General features: G+C 36.6%; 2 protein-coding genes across 5 annotated transcripts; both read right to left on the bottom strand.

The window, feature by feature from the left end:
• Positions 1 to 13: 13 nt before the first annotated feature.
• On the bottom strand, positions 14 to 10,123 carry nim1ka (NIM1 serine/threonine protein kinase a). 3 transcript variants are annotated; one of them, XM_028034831.1, is made up of 7 exons: positions 10,025 to 10,123; positions 5,834 to 6,336; positions 3,978 to 4,305; positions 3,690 to 3,802; positions 2,572 to 2,693; positions 2,344 to 2,490; positions 14 to 1,646 (listed from the first exon to the last, which is right to left on the bottom strand). In XM_028034831.1, the coding sequence occupies exons 3-7, from the start codon at positions 4,262 to 4,264 to the stop codon at positions 888 to 890; spliced, it is 1,428 nt and encodes a 475-aa protein (XP_027890632.1). In that variant the 5' UTR covers positions 4,265 to 4,305; positions 5,834 to 6,336; positions 10,025 to 10,123; the 3' UTR covers positions 14 to 887. The 3 variants fall into 3 exon arrangements, with proteins under 3 accessions (XP_027890632.1, XP_027890629.1, XP_027890630.1); XM_028034828.1 differs by having other exon boundaries at positions 9,975 to 10,094; XM_028034829.1 differs by having other exon boundaries at positions 3,978 to 6,336; positions 9,975 to 10,094.
• A 1,076-nt stretch (positions 10,124 to 11,199) lies between these two features.
• Positions 11,200 to 18,214, bottom strand: znf131 (zinc finger protein 131). Of its 2 annotated transcripts, none has more exons than XM_028034757.1 (9): positions 18,091 to 18,214; positions 16,755 to 16,902; positions 16,228 to 16,329; positions 15,755 to 15,896; positions 15,547 to 15,649; positions 14,180 to 14,338; positions 13,715 to 14,087; positions 13,446 to 13,576; positions 11,200 to 12,035 (listed from the first exon to the last, which is right to left on the bottom strand). In XM_028034757.1, exons 2-9 carry the CDS (start codon positions 16,885 to 16,887, stop codon positions 11,511 to 11,513), a joined length of 1,668 nt encoding a protein of 555 aa, XP_027890558.1. In that variant the 5' UTR covers positions 16,888 to 16,902; positions 18,091 to 18,214; the 3' UTR covers positions 11,200 to 11,510. The 2 variants fall into 2 exon arrangements, with proteins under 2 accessions (XP_027890558.1, XP_027890559.1); XM_028034758.1 differs by lacking the exon at positions 18,091 to 18,214 and adding an exon at positions 17,864 to 18,057.
• Positions 18,215 to 20,734: the final 2,520 nt, after the last annotated feature.

Raw genomic sequence — 20,734 nt, 5'->3', positions numbered from 1 at the left:
TAAAGAGATTAGCTTATTTGTTGTTAGCATTTATTCTTCAATGAACAGAAGCAGTTTAGTTTTCATTTGACATTTATTTCAATCAGCACATTGACATGGCATTGCATGATGTAGCGAATCTGATATTCAGTCTTAGACCTTGAACCTGAAAGTAATGTTTTACCACATTAATTAATCTTCTGTTAGTTGGTATATCTGTAATGAAATTGTATCTTAGTGTACCAGTACACACCTTGTTTTTGTCAAAAAGTTAGTCAACAAATTGAGGTTAATGAAGTAAATATTTGGAACATCTCATAGAGATACATCACATATAACCCTTTCACCTGTATCATTACTGAAACCAATTTGATTTCAAAACAATGAAAAATAAGGCATTTCAGAAAATTGCACTTAAACATCAAATATACCACGTTTAATGCACTGAATGTTTTTGTTTTCATATTACTGATATCGAGCCTTTTTTAGGGTGTTTCTGTTAAATTGGTGCCTTTGTACCTGGCAATAATTCCAATAATGAGCATAGAGCTGATAACTAACAGTGTATTGTCTATATGACCCAAATGAAATTATTAGCAGTCTAACCATTATGTTGGCTTTTAATTATTTACATTCCATACCTTGTTAAATCTGATAAAAATTTCATTTCAAAACAAAAAAGTATATAAACATAATAAACTTTCTGCAGCCTTCTCACAGAGACTAGATTTAGAAGAAAAAGAAAACATACTAAGTAAGAAATATCAAGTTTCAGCAGCTCAGTGAGGTTTTAGTACGATTACTTTGACATATACTACTGGACTGAAAAACTTTGCTAATGCAGTCTGTGCAATTTAACCCCAGGCTGCATAATCATTGAATTTCCATAGTAAAGTTTAACATTTTTGTCACAGAACCACACACAGTTTAGATGTGTGCCGCAAACTGCGATACACTTTTAGTCGCTCCTTTTTACTTGTTGTAGTTGGCCCGACTTTCTGTGTGACCGCTGGTGTCCTCTCAACCACCCGTTTCTTCTGAGCCCGGTGTAGCAAAATCCGATAGACCCCAGTGATGGAGCTTCTGCAGTCTTTTCCCTGGTTGTTGAATATGTGCTCTGAAGTGATTCCTAGAGTCTCTAATGCAGCCTTTACCTCCAGCTCTTCCTCCAGCAGTTCAGCTGGTTTGCTCTCAGCAAGGTGAGATGGATCTAGCTTACAAGGCTCCATGGCACATGGGAATTCCACAGGGAGCAGCCACTCACAGCCCACCATTTGCTCCACTGTATAGCGGTCCGATGGGACTGGCTGTAGAATCCCCCTGATGAGCCTCTGGCATGCCTCAGGGACCCATGGGGGAAGCACATAGGCTCCCTCCATGATGCATCTCTTCAGTTTGGCCACAGTGTCTGCCCTGAATGGCATGGTGCCGGTCACCATAAAAAACAGCATGACCCCCAAAGCCCAAATATCTACGTAAGCTCCTACATAATGCTCATCCCGGAAGAGTTCTGGAGCCGCATAAGGTGGAGAGCCGCAGAAAGTGTTGAGTGTCTCATCGCGGCGGCTCAGTGTGCTAAATCCAAAGTCCCCGACTTTGACACAAGAGCTGCTTGTGTAGAAGACATTTTCTGCCTTTAGGTCACGATGGATGATGTTATTTTCATGCTATGGGAGAAGAATAGAAATCACAGTCATAAACGTACCATCTACCTAAACAAGATAAGTAACTAATGTCATGTGACGCCAACTCACATTAGATTAAACTGGATCTACAAAAGATCTTCTATTCTGAAATCAGTTTATAAATTTAATTAAAAATGTACATGTAGATTTGAAATTTGAATAGAGATTTAAAAAGGCGATGCCAGGTTATATCAACGACATTCCAAGGTGTGAAAAAAAATTACTATGGTCAGAAAAATTAAACATATTCATATCCCTGGGATATTTAGATATACATGTATTTCTATCAAACCAAAAAGTTTGTCACAGGAATCTTCCAAAGCATAATAGGAAAAAAAAGGTGCACCATTAAAAAAATAAAAATAAAAAACAAGTTAATCTGCCAAGGTTATAACAGATTTTAGGCAAACGTTAATCTATTTGAAATATTAAGGAGGAGTTTGAAAATAAATTCAAGTGGGACAAACCTCCAGAAAGGAAAGTTTATTTTATGTTTAAGTTTAATTTTATTGCATACTCAGACATGCGTACTGTTAATTCTGAGAGAAACACAGAGAATATCAATATTTTGGTGGCACGGCTATTGGGACTCTAAGTACATTACAGAATGTATTCACAGTACAATTTACTGTAATTCTACTCAAATATATTCTATTAACATATATGAGTAAGTACTCACCATGTGTTTAACAGCCGAGAGGATCTGAGCAAAGACAATCTTGCTGTCAGTGTCAGAAAGTTTTCCTTCTGTAGTGATCTTAGTGTAGAGCTCCCCTCCACCTGCATACTCCATCACCAAGTGTAGCCGTGACAACGTCTCCACCACCTAAAAAGGATACAGACAGAGGCATAATGATCAGGATGAAGAAGGCTGGTTTTAAAAAGGAAAAGGAATCTAAAGACAAACCTCATATAGGCGTATGATATTAGGGTGGTGTAGTTTTTCCATGCTGGAGATTTCTCTTGAAAGCAACCTCTGAGTCTTCTGATCCAACTTAGTTTTGTCTAAGATCTTAATGGCCACTTTGTCTGGTTATACCAAAGAGAGAATTAATAATCAACCAGAGCTCAATCATGTGACAGAAAGAAATCCTTTTAAATTCTAATTTAAATTAACAACATATATAAAGAAGAAATTCCAGGTACATGCATAATATAAAAAAACAACAGACACTGACAATCTACTCATATTAAGAGTTTTAGCTGCCCTTTAAAACATTTTTTATTTTATACATTCTCATTTATAGTGCCATCTTAAAATTAAATTTACTTTTACATATCATGGGAACTTCTTTTTGAAACAGCAGCAACTTGAGGTGTAAGCATAATAAATTTACAATCCAAAAAAGTAAGATTAAAGATCTAAAAACTTTAGAAATATTTCATTTAAATGCCCCAGCTGTTGGCTATATGCCTTTAAATCATTAATAGAGATCCTTAAAACAACTCTCAAGTAACCGAATCCAGAAAAGTGCTCAAGCAGCAAAATGGTGTTGAGATATCTCTTTGTGCTCCAGCATGAATTATTAAGGCGGGTATTAGGCTCAGTTTCAGACGCAATATAGCTGTCAATAGGAGCATTCAAAACGCAATCCAGCTCATAATGTTTTAGCATCAGAAATGCAGTTTAAATCCAAAAAAACACTCATAACACAAAGAGGCATGAAGTAGCAAAATATACTAAAACACCCACAGTCTGACAGAACTACACATTCATGGCCCCATCTGTAGTATTTGATGAGGCATGCAGCAATTTTAGCTGTCGCTAAGGAAACTGGAGATCTCTAATCAATCCTTTAGGTCAAGTGCAGCAGACAGTAACTCTGTTTGTGGATGAATCAGCCTCCTCACCAGGAAAAAAACTGCTTTATAAATTATTATGAAATAAAAACCTCTTGCTCATCGATCACAATGACTCACTCCTGAAAGAACAGAAAGCTTACTTTAAAGTTTTCTATACATGGAGCTTTGTTTGTATCTGTCTTAGGTGTTGTCATATGACATAACATTATTTGCACTAATTACCTTTTGTAAGAGCATGAATTCCTAGTTTGACATGGGAGAAATTTCCACACCCTATTTCGCCACGAATCTTGTAGAAGGCAATTCTTCTGCCCACTGTCAGCTCACGGACCACCCTGTGACCAGATTATGTAACACGAAATGTGACACTGATATTTTTTCCATAATTTAACAAACTCACACAAGAAAGGATTGCAGTCTAAGGCAAGTCAATCAAAAATGGAAAAAGTAGCTCAAGTCCAAAGAAATGTCAGACTGTAAAAAATAAAGACTTTTTTTCTGAAATCTTACCTTTCATCCTGACACATATCCAGGTTCAGCCTTTCCAGAGGAGTTAGGCGACGAACAGTGGCTCCCTCATCATCTGTGTTGATGTCAGAGCTATCCTGCCGGCTCCAGCGGCTATACCTTTGTCCGCCAGAAACCACAGCTGTCCCTACAGTGGACCCTTCAACAGAGTCTCCATTAGACTCCCTGGAATCTGCTCCTGAGACTGAGCTGTTCCCAGTGGTGCCTGCTGTCCCAGTCCCGGCTTCAGCTCCATCTGGGCTGCTCTCGGAGGGGCAGACAGCAGTCATCCTGCGAGGAACGCTCAGGGAGGAGTGGGCTTAGGCCATAGCTAGGAGTAACGCAGAACAGGATGCAGAATGGAAGAAGTAATTTTCTACTTTACTTCCTTTTTCATTTCTACTTTCCTAAACTTTGAGTGCCTGAAAATATTCTTTAAGTTGAATTGAAGACATCTCTGACTATTATCACTAAACAGGAAAATTTTTATGAATTAGAATAAAATTAAAAAGTAATTCTAACATTTCAGTGAATAAAGTGAAAATCATGGAGATTCAATGCACACAGAGTGAAAGAATAAAAAATAAAAGACTAGCAAAAATCATAAGACAGACATGTTATGTTAGGGGCAAAATAATCACAAGAAAGATTAAAAACTAGACAGTTGTAATTGGAGTCCCCCAAAAGGAAGGTAAGCAACAAAAACACATTGCTCCTTATGCTGACTATTGCCAGACAGCAGAATAAAAGATATTATTTGAAAGTTAAATAGAAGGGAAAATTGTGGTAGAAAAATAACCAGGATAAATAAAAAGCCAAGTGTTTGCAGGTGAACAAAATTTGGATTGTGGCTGAAGTCGACGCTTCCAATACCAACCTCATGATATAGGATACAACTGTCACATTCCTTCTGTTAAGTCACTCCTAAACCAGAGTGAATTGTGTTACTTAATTGTACTTACTAAAGTACAAAAAGAAGTCCAAAGTCAATTTTGCAGACAAAAGTAAATTTTATATTTCATTTGGAAATCAAAATCAGGATTTAGGGGAAGAGTGGAGAGGAACATAATCCAATCTGAATGAGGTCCAGTGTAAAGTTTCCACATTCTGTAACGATTTGGGGATTCATGTCTTCTAGTGTTGGTCAATCGATTGTAGTTTAGCAAGTCCAAAGTCAAAAGCAGCCGGAAATCATAGGGCACTACATGCTACCTGTGCTGACAAGCTTTATGGAAACATTGATTTAATTTTCTTGTATTATTTGGCATTTATCCACACTGCCAAAAGTACCAATAAAAGGTTATAAATAATTGACCAGCACATTGTTCTGACCAAAACTGCATGTATAATCCATCGAGTACCGTCATGAGGAAAATGATAGACACCATAACCAACATTGAAGAGTCACAGACTGATCACCTTCATACCAAGCTGCACTAATGTAGCAATTCATCAAATAGGACCCTGATCAAGAAGTAAGTACATATGCTGCACTGCACCTCTGGGTCAGAATTTATTTTACTGATATTATGTAACATTATTTTTTTTCTGAAAAAATTACATTCTGGGTTGTAAGCTATAATCATAGGATATATAAACATTATAAATAAATCACTGAGTAATGAATCTACATTGTGCATTAGCACACAATAATAATAATACATGGTTTTAACAAATTATGTTAATTATTTTGCTGTAAAATAATAAAAATCTTCATAGATTCAAAAAACAACATTTGAATGTAATGAGATATAAAAGAAGGAAAATATAAGCAGGTACCCATAACATGGCTATTATCTGATCCAAATATACTTTTACTAACTTCAACTATGCAACAAACACAGAAAAAATAGACTTACCTTCTGGTGTGTGATTCTTTTTCAAGATAGATTCTTTCAGATTTGTCACTGCATCATTGTTGTATAGGCACTTCTATTAAAGAAGAAATATTCAGTTTCTTTCTCTATATCAGCTCAACACTTCAACACATATTTGCATCTAAGAGCCCATGTTTTATCCAAAATGTCCCAAGTAAGCTGCACCTGAAGCTGGCCACAAAAGAATAATATGATCAGATTGTCACAGGATGCTTAAAGCTGTTATGCTGTTGCATTTGGGGATTTCCTCTGTCAATCTTCCACTTTCCCTCGCTTATGGCCAAAGGTTCACCAAAGCATGTATTATCAGATTCATGCTCCCTGCTGTCTCGGAGCGGGGACGTTAATGGAGCCTTTTGTGTCTGAGTATTAATAGGCCATGAGGTGAGGAGGAGGGAAGAGGAGAAGGACGCGAGAGGTTGAAAGAGTGAAGATGAACAGGTGATTGTGTCAGGGTGCAGCCACAGGGTGACAGCCAGGACAACCTGTGAAAAGAACAAAGACAAACAGATGCACAAATTTGAATTGGTTTTTAAGCCTATTCAGCTGCTTAGTTTCTTTAGGAGGTTTCGAATTTGAAACTTGTACTTTACAGCATAATTTAGAGGTTTATTTATAGGTTAGTACATATTTTATGAACCGTATATGACGTTTTTCCTCAAATTGTCTCATCTTGATAATGTAGCAGCAACATTACCATATGTGCTTTTGTTTGAAACATTAATAAATCGTGAACACCACTAAACACATTTTTGCACCACTTGCACGCGAAGGCCAATGCGCAGATCTTAAAAAGCAGTACACTTGGGCTTTCTTCGCTCGAATGTTCTATAATTTGTATTGCAATTCATAATTAGGAGCTCACTCATAGATTCAGGTTGCTATGGCAGCTGGGGTAAGCAAATCAAGATTTGGTAACAGAAAGAAAACCTTCAAAACTACCAGTATGACTAAGCAAAATCATTTCAATTGCAGAGTGCTCACTGTCAGCTTCTTTATCTGTGTCTGTGAATCAGTGTGGTTGAATAAGCATGGAAGAAGGTGATAATTGCATGCTGTTCAGAAAACAGAGCTCTAACAATGCCCCATGAGGAAAAACAGAAAAAAAAAAACACATTAGAGATGAAAATTAACTGGGCTTATGTAAAACACATATTTTTTCTTAAATTATATGCCAAGTTTGTTCAGACAAGACACTGCACTTATCAGTTACCTGAATTAAACTTGCATTATTAACGTACAAAACCATCAGAAACTAATGCACGGGTCTGCAAACAGTCCGTCATCATTAAACACAATCTGCTTTGCCAAGTATGAGGCCTTCCTTACTCACTGCACAATTATTGCTGCAAGAATCACTTAAGGTAAACATCAGGCTGTGCTGCTCACTCTCCCGCTGATTGTTCTGCTGCCATCAGCAGCCTCTTTATGGTTTCCAGCAAAAGAGAACTTAAGCAGCTCATCCACAGCAGTTGTGGATTAATTATTGCGCTATCCACCTGGTACGCTTCCCATCACCGACAAAACTCATGTTGTGTGTTTAACAATACAAAGAGGAGGCAGAGAGGAGAGCTCTTTCTGTATAAATACAACCCTTTGCTTTCAATAATTTAAAAAACATTTGTCTGGTTGTGTTTGCATCCCAATTCCTATTCTTACCGAAAATAAAATCTTCATCATACATCTGTACCAGTTAGTGCAGAAATGACTCTTCACACAAAGTTTTCTCCAGTGTGTTAGTTAAGATGCACACTTGAAAATAATAGAAATCTCAATAGTGAAAAGGTGTAACTGTAAAGACATTAAATATCCCGGGAACAGAGGGACTGGCCTCCCTGGAATGTCTTGGCAAAAATGTTATTTGTTCTAAAGAAATGAAAGAAGAAGAATATGATCTCTAAATCCCTCCCCACCCTTTACAGGCAAATGAAAGCAGTTTGAGGCAAAGATGCATCAGCATCAATACCTTAAATCCATGGCCCTGAAACTGTTCTTTAAGTACCACAGATGGCATTTGTGGTACTGATATAGGTTTCTGAAGATGAAACCTATATCAGAGAATGACATTAAACCATGTTTCAATTCCAAATTCAAAAATGCCAATTTTTGCCAATTATACAGTTATCAAGTTTACTACTGTTAAAAGTACAACCTGCTAATGGAGACACCACACTTCCAACATTTCAGCAATTTGTTAGCTGTTCCACAAAAAAAAAAATAAAACGTTGGGATTTGTTTTATACAAATGACAGGGACTCAAAAATCTCCAAAGTAAGAGCTCCTTTTGAAAAATCAGATCACAATTTTGTTTTTCTTTGCTCTGTGTGTAACATCCCATGTTCAGAGGCCACCTATATTCAAAATAACTGTAAAAACATGTTCACGGAAAGCTAAAGAAGCTCTGTAGGATATTTTGAAACTGCAGACTGAGATGAACTCTACTAGTCACATGGAAATGACATTAGTGGCATGATTGACTGTAAACCTCTGTGTGGAGAACAGCATCCCCACCAGCCCAGTGAAATGCTTCCCCAAAAACAAACCATGGATCACCAGTAACCTAAAGGAACTGCTAAACAAAAGGAAAACAAAATAGTCTTAAGCGAGGGATTCAAAATAGATGGCATTTCAAATGGTTAGTTGAAAACATTCTACTACCTATAAGTCTAAGACAACTTACAAGGTTTTTTAAGTTGTCATAATTTAAACCCTTTCTGTTATTTTTTTAGGAGAACTGCACAAATGTGGTCAGCTTACCTATGGCTTCTCACATCTCTCTACTTCCTATGAATTATTATTTAAACATCTTACCGATACTGAAAACTGCTAATTTCCATAATAATACTGTTTACACCAAATGTCTGTAGCTATTGTGGTGCTGTCACCAGTTTGTAAAAGATGTGATTTTTTTTTTTTTGTTTCAGACTGGTCTGTAAAAATTAGAAAGCATGTGTTTTGAAACTTAATCAAGAAGTGAACCTTGAATGACAGATTTGCACAATGTGGGGAACTTTGAATCTCTGACTCTGGCTCTAATACTAATAATGTTTGGTTATACAAAACACGTACACAAACAAGATGAATGAGCACTGTCGAGGGACATATATGTCACTGGGGCCTTAATGAAGTTACCATGACAATATAAACAGGAAGCACAAAAACAAAATTATGGTGTAGAGCAGCCACTGCCAAGCTTACCTCTGCTGGTTCACAACAAAATCAAATTAATTTCTTCCAGCTTTAAAGAGCTGTCTGAGTTTGCATGTCATTCCCAATCAACACATCAAAGAGGTTTGCATCAAAGAAAAATCACATGAAGCAAAATGTTTTATGTACTCTGATTAATTGATCATCAAAAGAATAAAATTGGGAAAAAGATTTCCTCCAGGTGGACATAAAAAGAACCACAAAAGGGGTCATTTTTGTTTTAACAATATGGAAAATTATTCACCAGCTTACAATGTAGATGAATGACTGAAATTTCCTCCTTAATTCGTCACATCTTCTGCCCATTTACTTCTGAAGAAAATACAAAATTTTCTCCTTGTTTTGTTTCTCGAAAGATTCATCTTTGGAGCTCCTAACAGCTCCATCCATTGAGGCGTAATTGAACAAATTCTTCTGACATGCAAATTTGACCTCATTTGTTTACATCTAAAAATTGTCACAGGCGAACACAGCAAACAAAACGCTTTGCAACAGGTGCCTTTGCACCAGTTTAGTCATGCGGTTATATTGCGCTTCAGTCTTTCAGCAACGGCAAGTTAAGGTACCTCAAGGTGTGTTTTTTTTTTTTTTTTTTTTTGTGAACCCAAATTAAACGACATGAGCTCTCCCATCAGAGAAAACAATTAAGCGGCACATCTCACCTTGAATGGTTCATGTGTTTACATTAAACGCGCATATTTTTCAGTGACAATATTCTCAAGGAAGGCCTCTTTCGAAGAAATACATCTTGAAGTGTGTCTATTAAATAATACACCCATCTCTGTTCAATCATAGTCAACAGTTAGCCAAAAATGCCCCACAGTAGGCCGTTTTCTGTGAGCCAAAACGCTTTCTATCACAACCCCACAAAATATATATATATATAGCTGAGCCTACACATGGAAATTGATCTTACTTGGATGTGTACAGTATCTTCGTGAATCCGTGACAGCCATGTTTACCAACCTTGGTGCCAAATCCATCCTATCCCCACTACCCGGTGACATTGGGCGCCCAGGCTTTCTGCAGCAACTGCTGCCCAGCTCGGTCTGTTGTCAAGGAAATCCACTTAAAGGACGGGCGGGTGGACCAATCAGCGACGGCAACAGCGCTACACCGTGTCCAATGAGAAGGAAGGATTGGAACTAATTTTATTCTAGGAGCAGGAGAGCCGTTTAGCACAAATAGCAGGTGGCAGGACGCAGCAGGTAATTGAAGCTGCATGTGTCACGCAGCGTGATCCCATGATGACTGTAGGGGACCTCATCAGAGGTACAGCGTGGGGTGAAGGGACCAGGAGCTTAGAGAGTTCTTTATTACTTTAAATTTGACTGGCACAAGAGATGGAAGTGTCTTAAGACCCTTGTTAAATTTGTTGGCAACCTTGCATGTGTACGTGACATTCATAATATTTTTAGAGACAAATTTATTTTCTTTTCACTAAAACCCTTTAAGCAAATTTGATTCTGTTTGGGGGTAAAAATCCCACTTTTAGATATAGCTGAGGGTTTTTATATCTCCAATTGTTCTTTTATTAGTACCCCAACCACTTTAAATGTTTTTTTTTTTTTTACTTAAAGGCATTCAGCTCAGTTTTAACCTGGTAAAAGGCGATGTTGTTAATAACACTGATATATATTAATATTAACATATATCATTGGTTAATGAGCTGCTTCAGTAAAGTAAAAACAATCAAAAAGGAAAAGCTCGATGTCTTTGTCCATGTTTTGACCCACAGGTATTGTTGGGAGACGATATATATATAAAACATGACAGAGGTGCTGCCAAACACAGTGAGGATAACTAGAAAAGAATTCAAAGCGAGTGGCTATTCTTCTGCTGTGGAAATAAGACTTTTATTGTGGCTGTTCCTAAAGCTTATTCAGTTTCAATTATCCTTTTGTGTGAATTATTTCAAGCTGAAATCTTTGAGTTTCACCCTCTGCATAAAAACAGAATACTTAGTAGTGTATTAACGTAAATTGTAAGACTTAAGTCCAAGTCCTAAAGTACAAAAATGTCTGATTTTTTATTTTCACTATGGAGGTATAAAAAAAAAAAAGCACTGGCTGAAAATCAAATTCCTAATTTACAAATATTTACCAACATCTCTGAAGTTTCCCAAAGCACACTGCGAGTGATCTGACTTAACATCAGCAATTTATTGAGAAAAAAGGTTTGCTGGAGTCCTGAAGACTCAAGTTATGGGGTGGAAAACACGTTTAGAATAAATACAATATTTTAAAGAAATCTTGATATTGCAAATCTCTCAAAAGATTCAGAGAAGTTCAGACATGGACATTCAATGTGACAGGTGATTATACAGATATGTGGTATCTCCCACATGCAGGATTCCATTAAAAAAATAAGTTGTCTGCAGTAGAAAAGTTTCTTCTGCTTGATTTGGAAAGACCTTTTTTTAAGGTACATTAAGACAATCCTTGTTTTATTCTCATACAGCTACTGTTTGTTCAGCTTCCTCTAGGTTCACAATTTCATCCTCAATCTCTACTTCCACCTCAGAGTTGACCACTTGGTGCTCATCAACTGAAGCTGTGTTCACATGGACCACTTGGATCTGCAACCCAGCCTGCTTTAGTCTCTCCAGGTCCTCCTCACATATCCCCCCCACTCCTCCATCTTCCACTACGACTGTTGTAGTCTCCTCCATTTGCATTACGTCCACAGGCTCCACCGTAACATGTTCGACGTGAATGCCATCGTCCAGCAGGACGGTTTCAGTGCCTCCTATGCTTTGTGTCGCTATGGTGAGAGCGGCAGTTGCAGCCGAGTCGGTGAGGACCACCTGCTCCATAGACTTATCCTCAATAGAATGTACGTCTTTGAGATGCGTTTTAAGTTCTTTGGCGTCAGTGAACCATAGGTCACACATGGTGCAATGGTTTGGCTTGTCCCCTGTGTGGCACATAAGATGCTCCTTGAACTGGTCCCAGCTTATAAACACGCTACTGCAGACCTGATGGGAAAAAAAGTTTGAAGAGTTAATGATAAATTAAAGATTTGAACCAATTAATACTGGCATGTTCTGCATTTCTGCTGCAAAAGCAAAGTATAAAGAACACTATTCAACTTGTTTACACCGCAAAACAATGTTTTAGTATGACCTGTATTTAAAATCTAAATGTGTTAAGGTTAGTGAACACTTGCAGCCATACTTAATTATATTACCGTACAATAATACTGGTGCAAAAAAGATTAAAATATTTTGTTTTTTTAACGTTTGTGGATGTTTGTACACACAGCCGATTTAACTATATTCACAAATGTGCATTAGCAATGCTAAAATAATAAATGAGAGATGCACTGACAAATGAATGAGTACTGAATTTTGTGACAATGCCCCATGGTTACTGAAGTTGTACAGACAGAAAAAAGCTATTTTCAGTATTAGTGCAGTGTTAATAATGAAGTCTGAGAACACAAATCAGTTAAAAGTTCTAAAACAAAAACGCTATCTTCTACAGGAGCATGTTTACTGTTTCTTCTGGCCTCCATTTTTGTGAAACTTCAGGAGAAACCAGGAAGCTAAACTCACAACTGCAATGTTGATGTATTTAAACTTTTTGAAGAGTATTTTTTTTATTGAACATGCTGTATCAGGAAATGCTGTCAATGTTTTCCAAAAAAATTGACAGCAGCTAACTGCTAACTGGTAATTGGCTAGTAACACTAACTGAACTAACAATACCAGTCTTACTAAACATCACTATGAAATGGAGAAGGCAGTTTGAAATATCAATACTGTAGTCATTTTGTATTTATTCAAATAATAAAATCTTGTTATTCCTGTGTAACACTGACTGCATTGTGGTGATGTCTCTGATACTAATAAATTCAATTGTTTGAAGCTTTCAAAGAATTGAAAGGGTACAACAAAACTAAATTGCACCTTTATTGTTTATTTTTTTGAATTAATCTCATTGAAAATAAAAACAATAAAAAGACATGTTATTGAAATGTCTTTGAAAAGAGTTTTCAGTTGCGTTTAATTGTTGATATCTCAGATCCTAAACATGAAGGATTTTATTGTGTCTCTAGACATTGTGTGTTGAGACAGACGACTCTGTAGCTTTCAGCCGTTTTAGAGAAAAATCTTTGTTCTTTTTGATTAAATGGCTTTGCCATTAAAACGTTTTATTGAAAAAATAAACATTTCCGATTTCTGCCAAAACTAGGAAAAAAATAATTCTAAGAACTATAATTAATAATAAAGAAAGATTTGAACCAGCTAAAGATCTGCAACAGCAGATCAAAGATTTACAGATTCAGAGGTTTCTGCGTCAGTTGTATGAGCATTATTTCCTTCTACATAAATAAATATTAAAACATTGTTTTAATAAAGGAAAAAATAATTGGCACGCTGTACCTGGCATTCGTAGAGCTTCTTTCGTCCTTTCTTGGCTCCTGCTCCGTTCTGACAGGCGGCCATATGGCACTTCAATGTGCTGTTCCTTGCAAATCGCTCATGACAATCTGGACACTCATAAGGCTTTTCACCTGAAAATATAAAAGCCCAAAAATGCTAAAGCTGCAGATATAATTATAGAATGGCTGTATAAATAAGAAATTATGAATAGAGTCCAGGTAAAATTAGTAACTTAAATTGAGCTTTTTTTTTCATATTTCAAATCTCACCAGTGTGCTTCCGTAGGTGCTCCTTAAAGTGGCCAAAGTGGTCAAAGTGCTTCTTACAGTATTCACAGATGTGCACTTTCTTTTGAATTTTCTGCCCTCGAGACAGTTCCTCTGCGTCAAAATGAAACGTATTGATGTGCTGCTTCAGGGCGCCCTCCCGTGTGTAAGCTTTGCCACAGTGGTTACACACATGAGGCTTCTCCATAGAACCCAGGTGAGTTTTCAGGTGCTGCTTGAGATGATAGTACAGCTTAAAACTACGGTCGCACTTGCTGCAGCGGAAGATGTCTCCTTGGGAGATCTGGACTTCTACAACTTCAACGTTCTCCAGTACTTTGGAGGCTGTCACGGTTTCCTCCTGATACAGAACCTCCTGTAAAGTAAACACTGATATTTGTAGAGAATGCTTTCCCAAGGACAAGTATATGCATATTTAAGAAATTAATAATAATACAAAATATATACCTCTTCATCCTTCTTGATCACATGAATTGTTGGCTCCCCCTGCTGGTATTTGCTAGTTATGTCAGCTAGAAGAGCCAAAGCAGAGTCATCTGATGCAGCTTGAGCAGTCTTTCCATCCACCACCTCCTCCATTCCAGTCTCCACCACTTCAATCTCCACCTAGAGGACAACAAAACATTTAATTGATACCTTTAATTAAGGTAATCATCAGCTTAAATGTCATACGCTTATGGCTTTTATTAATGTATTTGTATTTCCAATGTGAAATGATGTCACAAGCAACAACTTTGGAGACTTTTGCAAACAATAGCTCATTGTAAAAAGTTGAAAAAACTATAGATTTACTCTTAACTGCATAACAATTGTATGTAAAGAATCAAATATTCATAAACAGCATGCCCATTAATATTTGATTAAATATTCTTTAGCAAGCTGCCACTTGACTACTTTTTGTTGTTTTTGGTATATTTTTGGCTAGATATTGGCCTACTCTTTCTCAAAAATGTCAGAGTTCATTTAAACTGGTTGATTGATTTGGAGAGAGCAGATATTTCCATTAGAGTTTAGGTGAAGGCCATTCCATAAGCCTTATGTAAGCCTAAGTTAACCACTCGAAATCCCAGTATTTGTGTGTTTGAGAATATCGTCCTTCTGAAAAGTTTTGTAAAAGGAAGTTAGTGAGGGTGTTCAAAAGAAAATCTCAGGTACCACTAATTGTCTCTAGTGTCACTGTCCACATAAAAAAAAAATTCAGTCAACACTGTCTGAGAAGATGCCGACCAAGAAAATAGGTCTTGCTCTAAAGTCAGCGTCTTCCAGCTCTGATGATCTTTCATTATCTTTAATGCCTACATTAGTGACACAATGCTAAAGCACAAGGAGAATGACTAAGTTATCAAGATGATGTAAAAGAACAAGAAGTGTGAGAATTTGGGTTATCACAACTGATATTGCAATATTCAACAATAATATTGTGATTTGCCATTTTTCTAATGTTGTGTTTTATAGCCAGATCAGACCCCGCCTCTCGCCCGGAACTTTAGCTGGAGATAGGCACCAGCACCCCTCCCGACCCCTCTAAGGGACAAGAGTGTACAGAAAATGGATGGATGGATGGATGGATGGCCAGATCAGATATTGAGCTATTTGGCACAAAAGCAAGAAAAATGTTTGGAAAATCAAGGGGAAAAAATTTAAACTAAAGCAGGGTAGCATCATTACCTATTAGTGGACTAGTTGTTTTGCACAAAAAGGATAAATTAACTACATTACAATCATATTTAACAACATCACCAGTAAATTTGTACTTGTGCACACACTGATGAATGTATGCACACCTTTAACCAGAATTACACATAAACACCAACCTGCTCTCCCTCTACTGTCGGTAAGGTTTCTGTAATCACATTAGACGTCTCTGCAATCGTCCTCTTCTTAGCAATGCTCTTTGTTGTCGTTGAGGAATTTATTCTTCAAAAAGAAAAAAAAAAAAAATCACACTGTTATTTAATGATCATCACTCAGGCATGAGAGTCTATCAGTACAAGACGACTGGTTATTCTGCTTATGTTTTACTTCTTGAGTGCTTTGATGGCTTCCTGCATTTGAAGGTATTCAGCAGCTTTCCACACATCGAGCGCCTCTTCCTCCCCAGATATCGCTAGTGTGGCTGTGTACGTGAATTCCATCAGCTGGCGAAACGCTGTGTTGCTAACTCCTAAAAAATGTCAGAGGACCAGTGAGTATGTAATACGAAACACATGGAATACAAAACATCTAACTGCATTTTTGTATCTTATAAAAAAAAGATACATTTTTGTTCACCTAAAGGTTTATAATAGGAACAAAAATACTAGCTATTGTTTTCATAGTTAGCATGCTTTTTTACCTCATTTACAAAATGCTATGACATCATTTATCTACCAGAGCAAAACCTGCAATCGTAATAATAACATACACAAAGGTTTCACTTTCAAAGTTGACTTTGCTTCTATGTGAAGGCATGGCTGCTCATTCTTTAACTGGGATTTAACAGAAACACTGAATACCTTCGATCTCCACCAGAGGTTCCTGGGTGAAATCCTGAAAGAACTTGTGGAAAAACTGACTGCATGCTGCCAACACAGCTTTATGAGCTCTGAAGTGGTGTCCTGCAACAAGCAACCGATATGCAAATTAACTTTGCAGAATAATAGCGTTTTACCATACAAATAATTTCCAGGAAACACTTGGGTAACCACGGCTGGAAGACGCATTTTATAACTTTTAGTTGGCTTTCAATAAGATATATTTTGGAATAGTACCCATGCCCACAGAACAGATGACATGCAAATGTGACTCAAACACAAAAATACAGGGGTCTGTGTAAAGCCCAACAATGACTATACAGCTCAGTTTTCTTCACAGAACCAGAATAACAGTGACAGTTTGATAAAATGCTAGCAAACTTGACTTTATAATAATACAAAAACAGCTTCAACTGGACATTACAAAATAAAGCTACAGCAATTTACCTTTTTGAACTGCATGGCAGTGTGGAAATAGAAAAAAGATATAAATCTACAACTGTACATACCATCCACTATGAGAGTGATATCTGTAAACTGATCCAATTGTCGCTGTTCGTTTAGTTTGTCCATCATGACTTTGTAGAGCCCCGGGTACTCGCTGCCTCCATTCACCTCCACCTCTGCCCCCGCCGCCATCATTCACCTGACCCTGCCCTGCAAAAACAGAGGCACGTGGACAGACAGTTCTGAATGTGGATGTCAAGTAGCTACACAGTTACTTGACATCTCTTACAGACAAACGGTACTGCTAAAATTTGTTTTAGGAAAGCAGACACTAAAAACTAGAGCTGTATTGGGAAATTGGGTAGTGGCAATCTTTTGTAAATCTCACAGTTAACATATGAGTCTACTAACTCCATAGGGAACACACACTAGGACTGGCTACCAGTAATGACATTTGTCTAATAAGATTAGAGTTGAAATATGAGCTCATCATCTCTCCTAGATGAAGCCACTCCTTTGTCATCAAAGGACAACAAAACAAAACAGCTTAAATGCACCTTATTAAAATGTGTAATTAATAACGTGAATCATCTTATATTTGCCTATTAAGTGCCTATCTATGTCTGCTCTCTCCTTAATGTGAAGTACTGACTTTGTCCTAAAACTGACATGTATATCTCATGCACATAACAAAAAAAAGCACTGTGAACTCTTTCCATAGAAAGAACACAATGGTTATAAGTTAGTTCTGGCTTATTACCATAAAAAAGTGTATTGGCCTAAAAGCTAAGCTTTGCTTTCCTTACTTGGATATTACACAAAATATACCGTAGAATGTTTAAAGTAGATTTTGACCCTGGCATTACGTGTTTTGTAATGTTCTGTTTAGCAAGTGTATGTCTGTTATAGAACAATTTTGTTGTTTGCATCCGACTAATGACATGCTATTTGTTAGTAGTACGTCTACTAAAACATCTACTACTCTGCCAGGTTTAATTTCGTAAAAAACTTGTGTTCTAGAAACAAATTGCTTTCTTGCTGTTGACACATGGATCTTATTTAACTAGCTAAACATCTTTGCTAGCTTAGATTCGTACACTACCCCTCAGAGATGAATAAAATAGACATTTATATACACACATCCACCGCATACAACTACCGCTGAACTTACCCAGCGTTGATAAAATGCAACAACTGTCTCCATATGGTAAGTTAAAAAGTGTAATAAAAATCCTGTTTTCTGCTGCTAACGGGCCTCCTAGCACACTCGCCATTTCGCGTTTGACAATCAACATTACGTCATCAATCCGCGCATTAAAATACACTTTTACCAGACAGATATCCTGATTTTAACTACTGTTGGTCGAAGAATGCGTCGAAAAGCATCTCTTGACATACCTCAAGTAGTTGTACACTGTTTTAAAAAGTAGCTTTGCGATTATATTTCCCACGGCGCTGTTCTACTCTCGTTGCTCGAAAAAGGGCGGTCGTTGTGGCCCACAGGCCTCAGTTTCCCAGAAGCCTTTGCAAACAAAAGAAGGACGCCTTGTACGTTGCTTAGTGACAAAGGTAAATGCCAAGAAATCACAAATGGGAATCAACATTTTCTACTGTAACTACTAGTTTTAGTAGGTGTATTATATATATATATATATATATATATATATATATATATATATATATATATATATATAGATAGATAGATAGATAGATAGATAGATAGATAGATAGATAGATAGATATCTCTCTCTCTATATATATATATATGTAAAACTCTAGTTTTTAAATATGTGTTGATTCTGAATTAGTTTTATAAATTATGTTTTTATTTCATTTATTTCACCTCTTTTTTTATGGTTATTCTTTGAAATACTAGAATTCACAAATGTATTTGTCTGTTGAAAAGCTAAAACAAAATTGACTACCTGAGCATAAAAATGTGCAACAGCAACATGTAAATATTTGCCCACTTTGCCTTACAATAGTTCTCCAAATCTGTTACTGATTGTGAGGATATAGCTTATCCACAGCCCTCGGCAAGTTGCTTGGGACTCAGGCTAAAACAATTATGCAATCACCATCATGTGTAGGATGTATCACTGTTTCTGTTTTTATTAAACAAAAATCTGCCTTTTTAATGGGATTGTTTATACATTTGAGATGTCCTGTCATTTGAGATATTTTCTAAAAAGAAATACACAGTGCAAATATGTTGATTTTTTTTATTATGAAGGAGAATTGGAATGAAAAAAAACTCATTAATGTGGGTGTAAACACTATTTTAGGCTTCATGAGAATTATGTATTCAAACTCAGCCCACTTATGTGCACACAAAAACTTAGAGTCTAATGGAAAGCTTATTAGACTGCATCAGGTTTAAGATTACACACTTTACATTTTATTTAAGTTTAAATAAAATTACTTACCACATCATAATGCTTAATTTAAAAAATGTTTAGCTTGAGATCTGATCATAAAAACATTCTTTTCAGAATGTAAAGATTTTATGAATCTAGAAGATCAAAGGTTTTACATCTTTATGATGGACATGTAATCAGTTTGCAACTCAGTTCCACACAACAGTGACGTCTTAACAGTATATTGAGGCCAGCTGAGTACTGGATTACCTGTATCTGACCCTACAGAACCAAAGGTCCTGATATGGAAGGTACATACAGAGTTCTTTTAACATCATGAACTTTTTTGAGCAATAGTACTTGAATCACAAGGTCAAGTTGCCACATGTCTCTAAGCTGATCAAGTTGCATTCATAGGTACTAGTCACAACAGCACCGCATTTGCAAAACAAGTTTTCACCTACTCTGTACAGTTTCACTACAGCATTACTTAAATCCTACAAATTGCACTGAGTAACATCAATCTGGCTTTGCATTGTGGGTGGATGTTGTAGTCACTCGATTTTAATATAAAATCACTATAAATATAAACCGCACTGTAACAGCGCACATAGTTCTGTTTTCAAAGAATACTTTTTACTTTGCATCTTATGCAATTCTTAACAAGCGCCAATGGGTCTATAAGAACATTACACACACACTAAATCCACTCATAAAGAAACATAAGGGGCCAAAACTCAGCAAATTTTATAATTATTCCATTCCTTAATCATTAAATTGCAGTGAATTAAAAGAAACAGTGTGCAGGCTGAAATATATATATATACTCATTGACACTATATACATTATATATAGTGTCAATGAGATTACTTGTTTGAAAATATTGGTGTTTTTGTCTACATAAAATGGATTGTAATCAATTAATTTCAGACCCTCCAATTATCTTGATTAAAAATTATATGTGAGGGGATCCATTTAGTTCTTCATTTGGAGCTAAGGTTTCACTAACTGTGCTAAGTGAAACCTTTTCACAGTTTGGTGTTAGACCAGTTCAGTGATCCTCAAAACATGTAAACATTGGCTTTGGAAAGGTTCTGTGTATAATTCTCAGTCATCCGAGTCATGTCTACTGGATTTTAAGCCAGTTGCAGTGTCTTAGGATTGGTTAATGTTTCAGACCACTCAGTTATTTAAGTTTCCAGAAAAAAGTTAAATCTAAACTATTGTAAGCTTTCAGTTAAGATTACGCTGTTAAATTGTTCTTGTCTTCATTTATCTCCAAGCAGTGTTCTCACTTCCACTGTCAGTTGGGTGTCCTTCATAGGTGGGGGGATGAAATTGCCTGACTGCATAGTGATAGTCTTTACAGCTACTTTATATAATATTATCTTTCAGTGTCAATGAGATTACTGCTTTGCATCAGTTTATTGCCTTGATATTCTCTTATTAGCCTCCATATTAAGCCTTACGTAACAAATTTTCCAATAAGTAAAATGTGCAGTTGAGTTCTTCACAGACATCTAGCAGTCTGTGCAATTCTATAAATGTATACTTTGTTTACAGGCTACATCTGTGAATTAAAGTGAAGCATTTGTTCCAGTGACAGCTAAAGCAAAGCAACTTGTGCATATTGCGAAACCCCCTTCCACTTGTGTTTATCTGGAAACATTCTGGACGGCCTCCAG

Source organism: Xiphophorus couchianus, chromosome 12 (assembly GCF_001444195.1).
Source record: "Xiphophorus couchianus chromosome 12, X_couchianus-1.0, whole genome shotgun sequence".
Lineage (NCBI taxonomy): Eukaryota > Metazoa > Chordata > Actinopteri > Cyprinodontiformes > Poeciliidae > Xiphophorus > Xiphophorus couchianus.
This window is presented reverse-complemented; position numbering and strand designations above follow the sequence as displayed.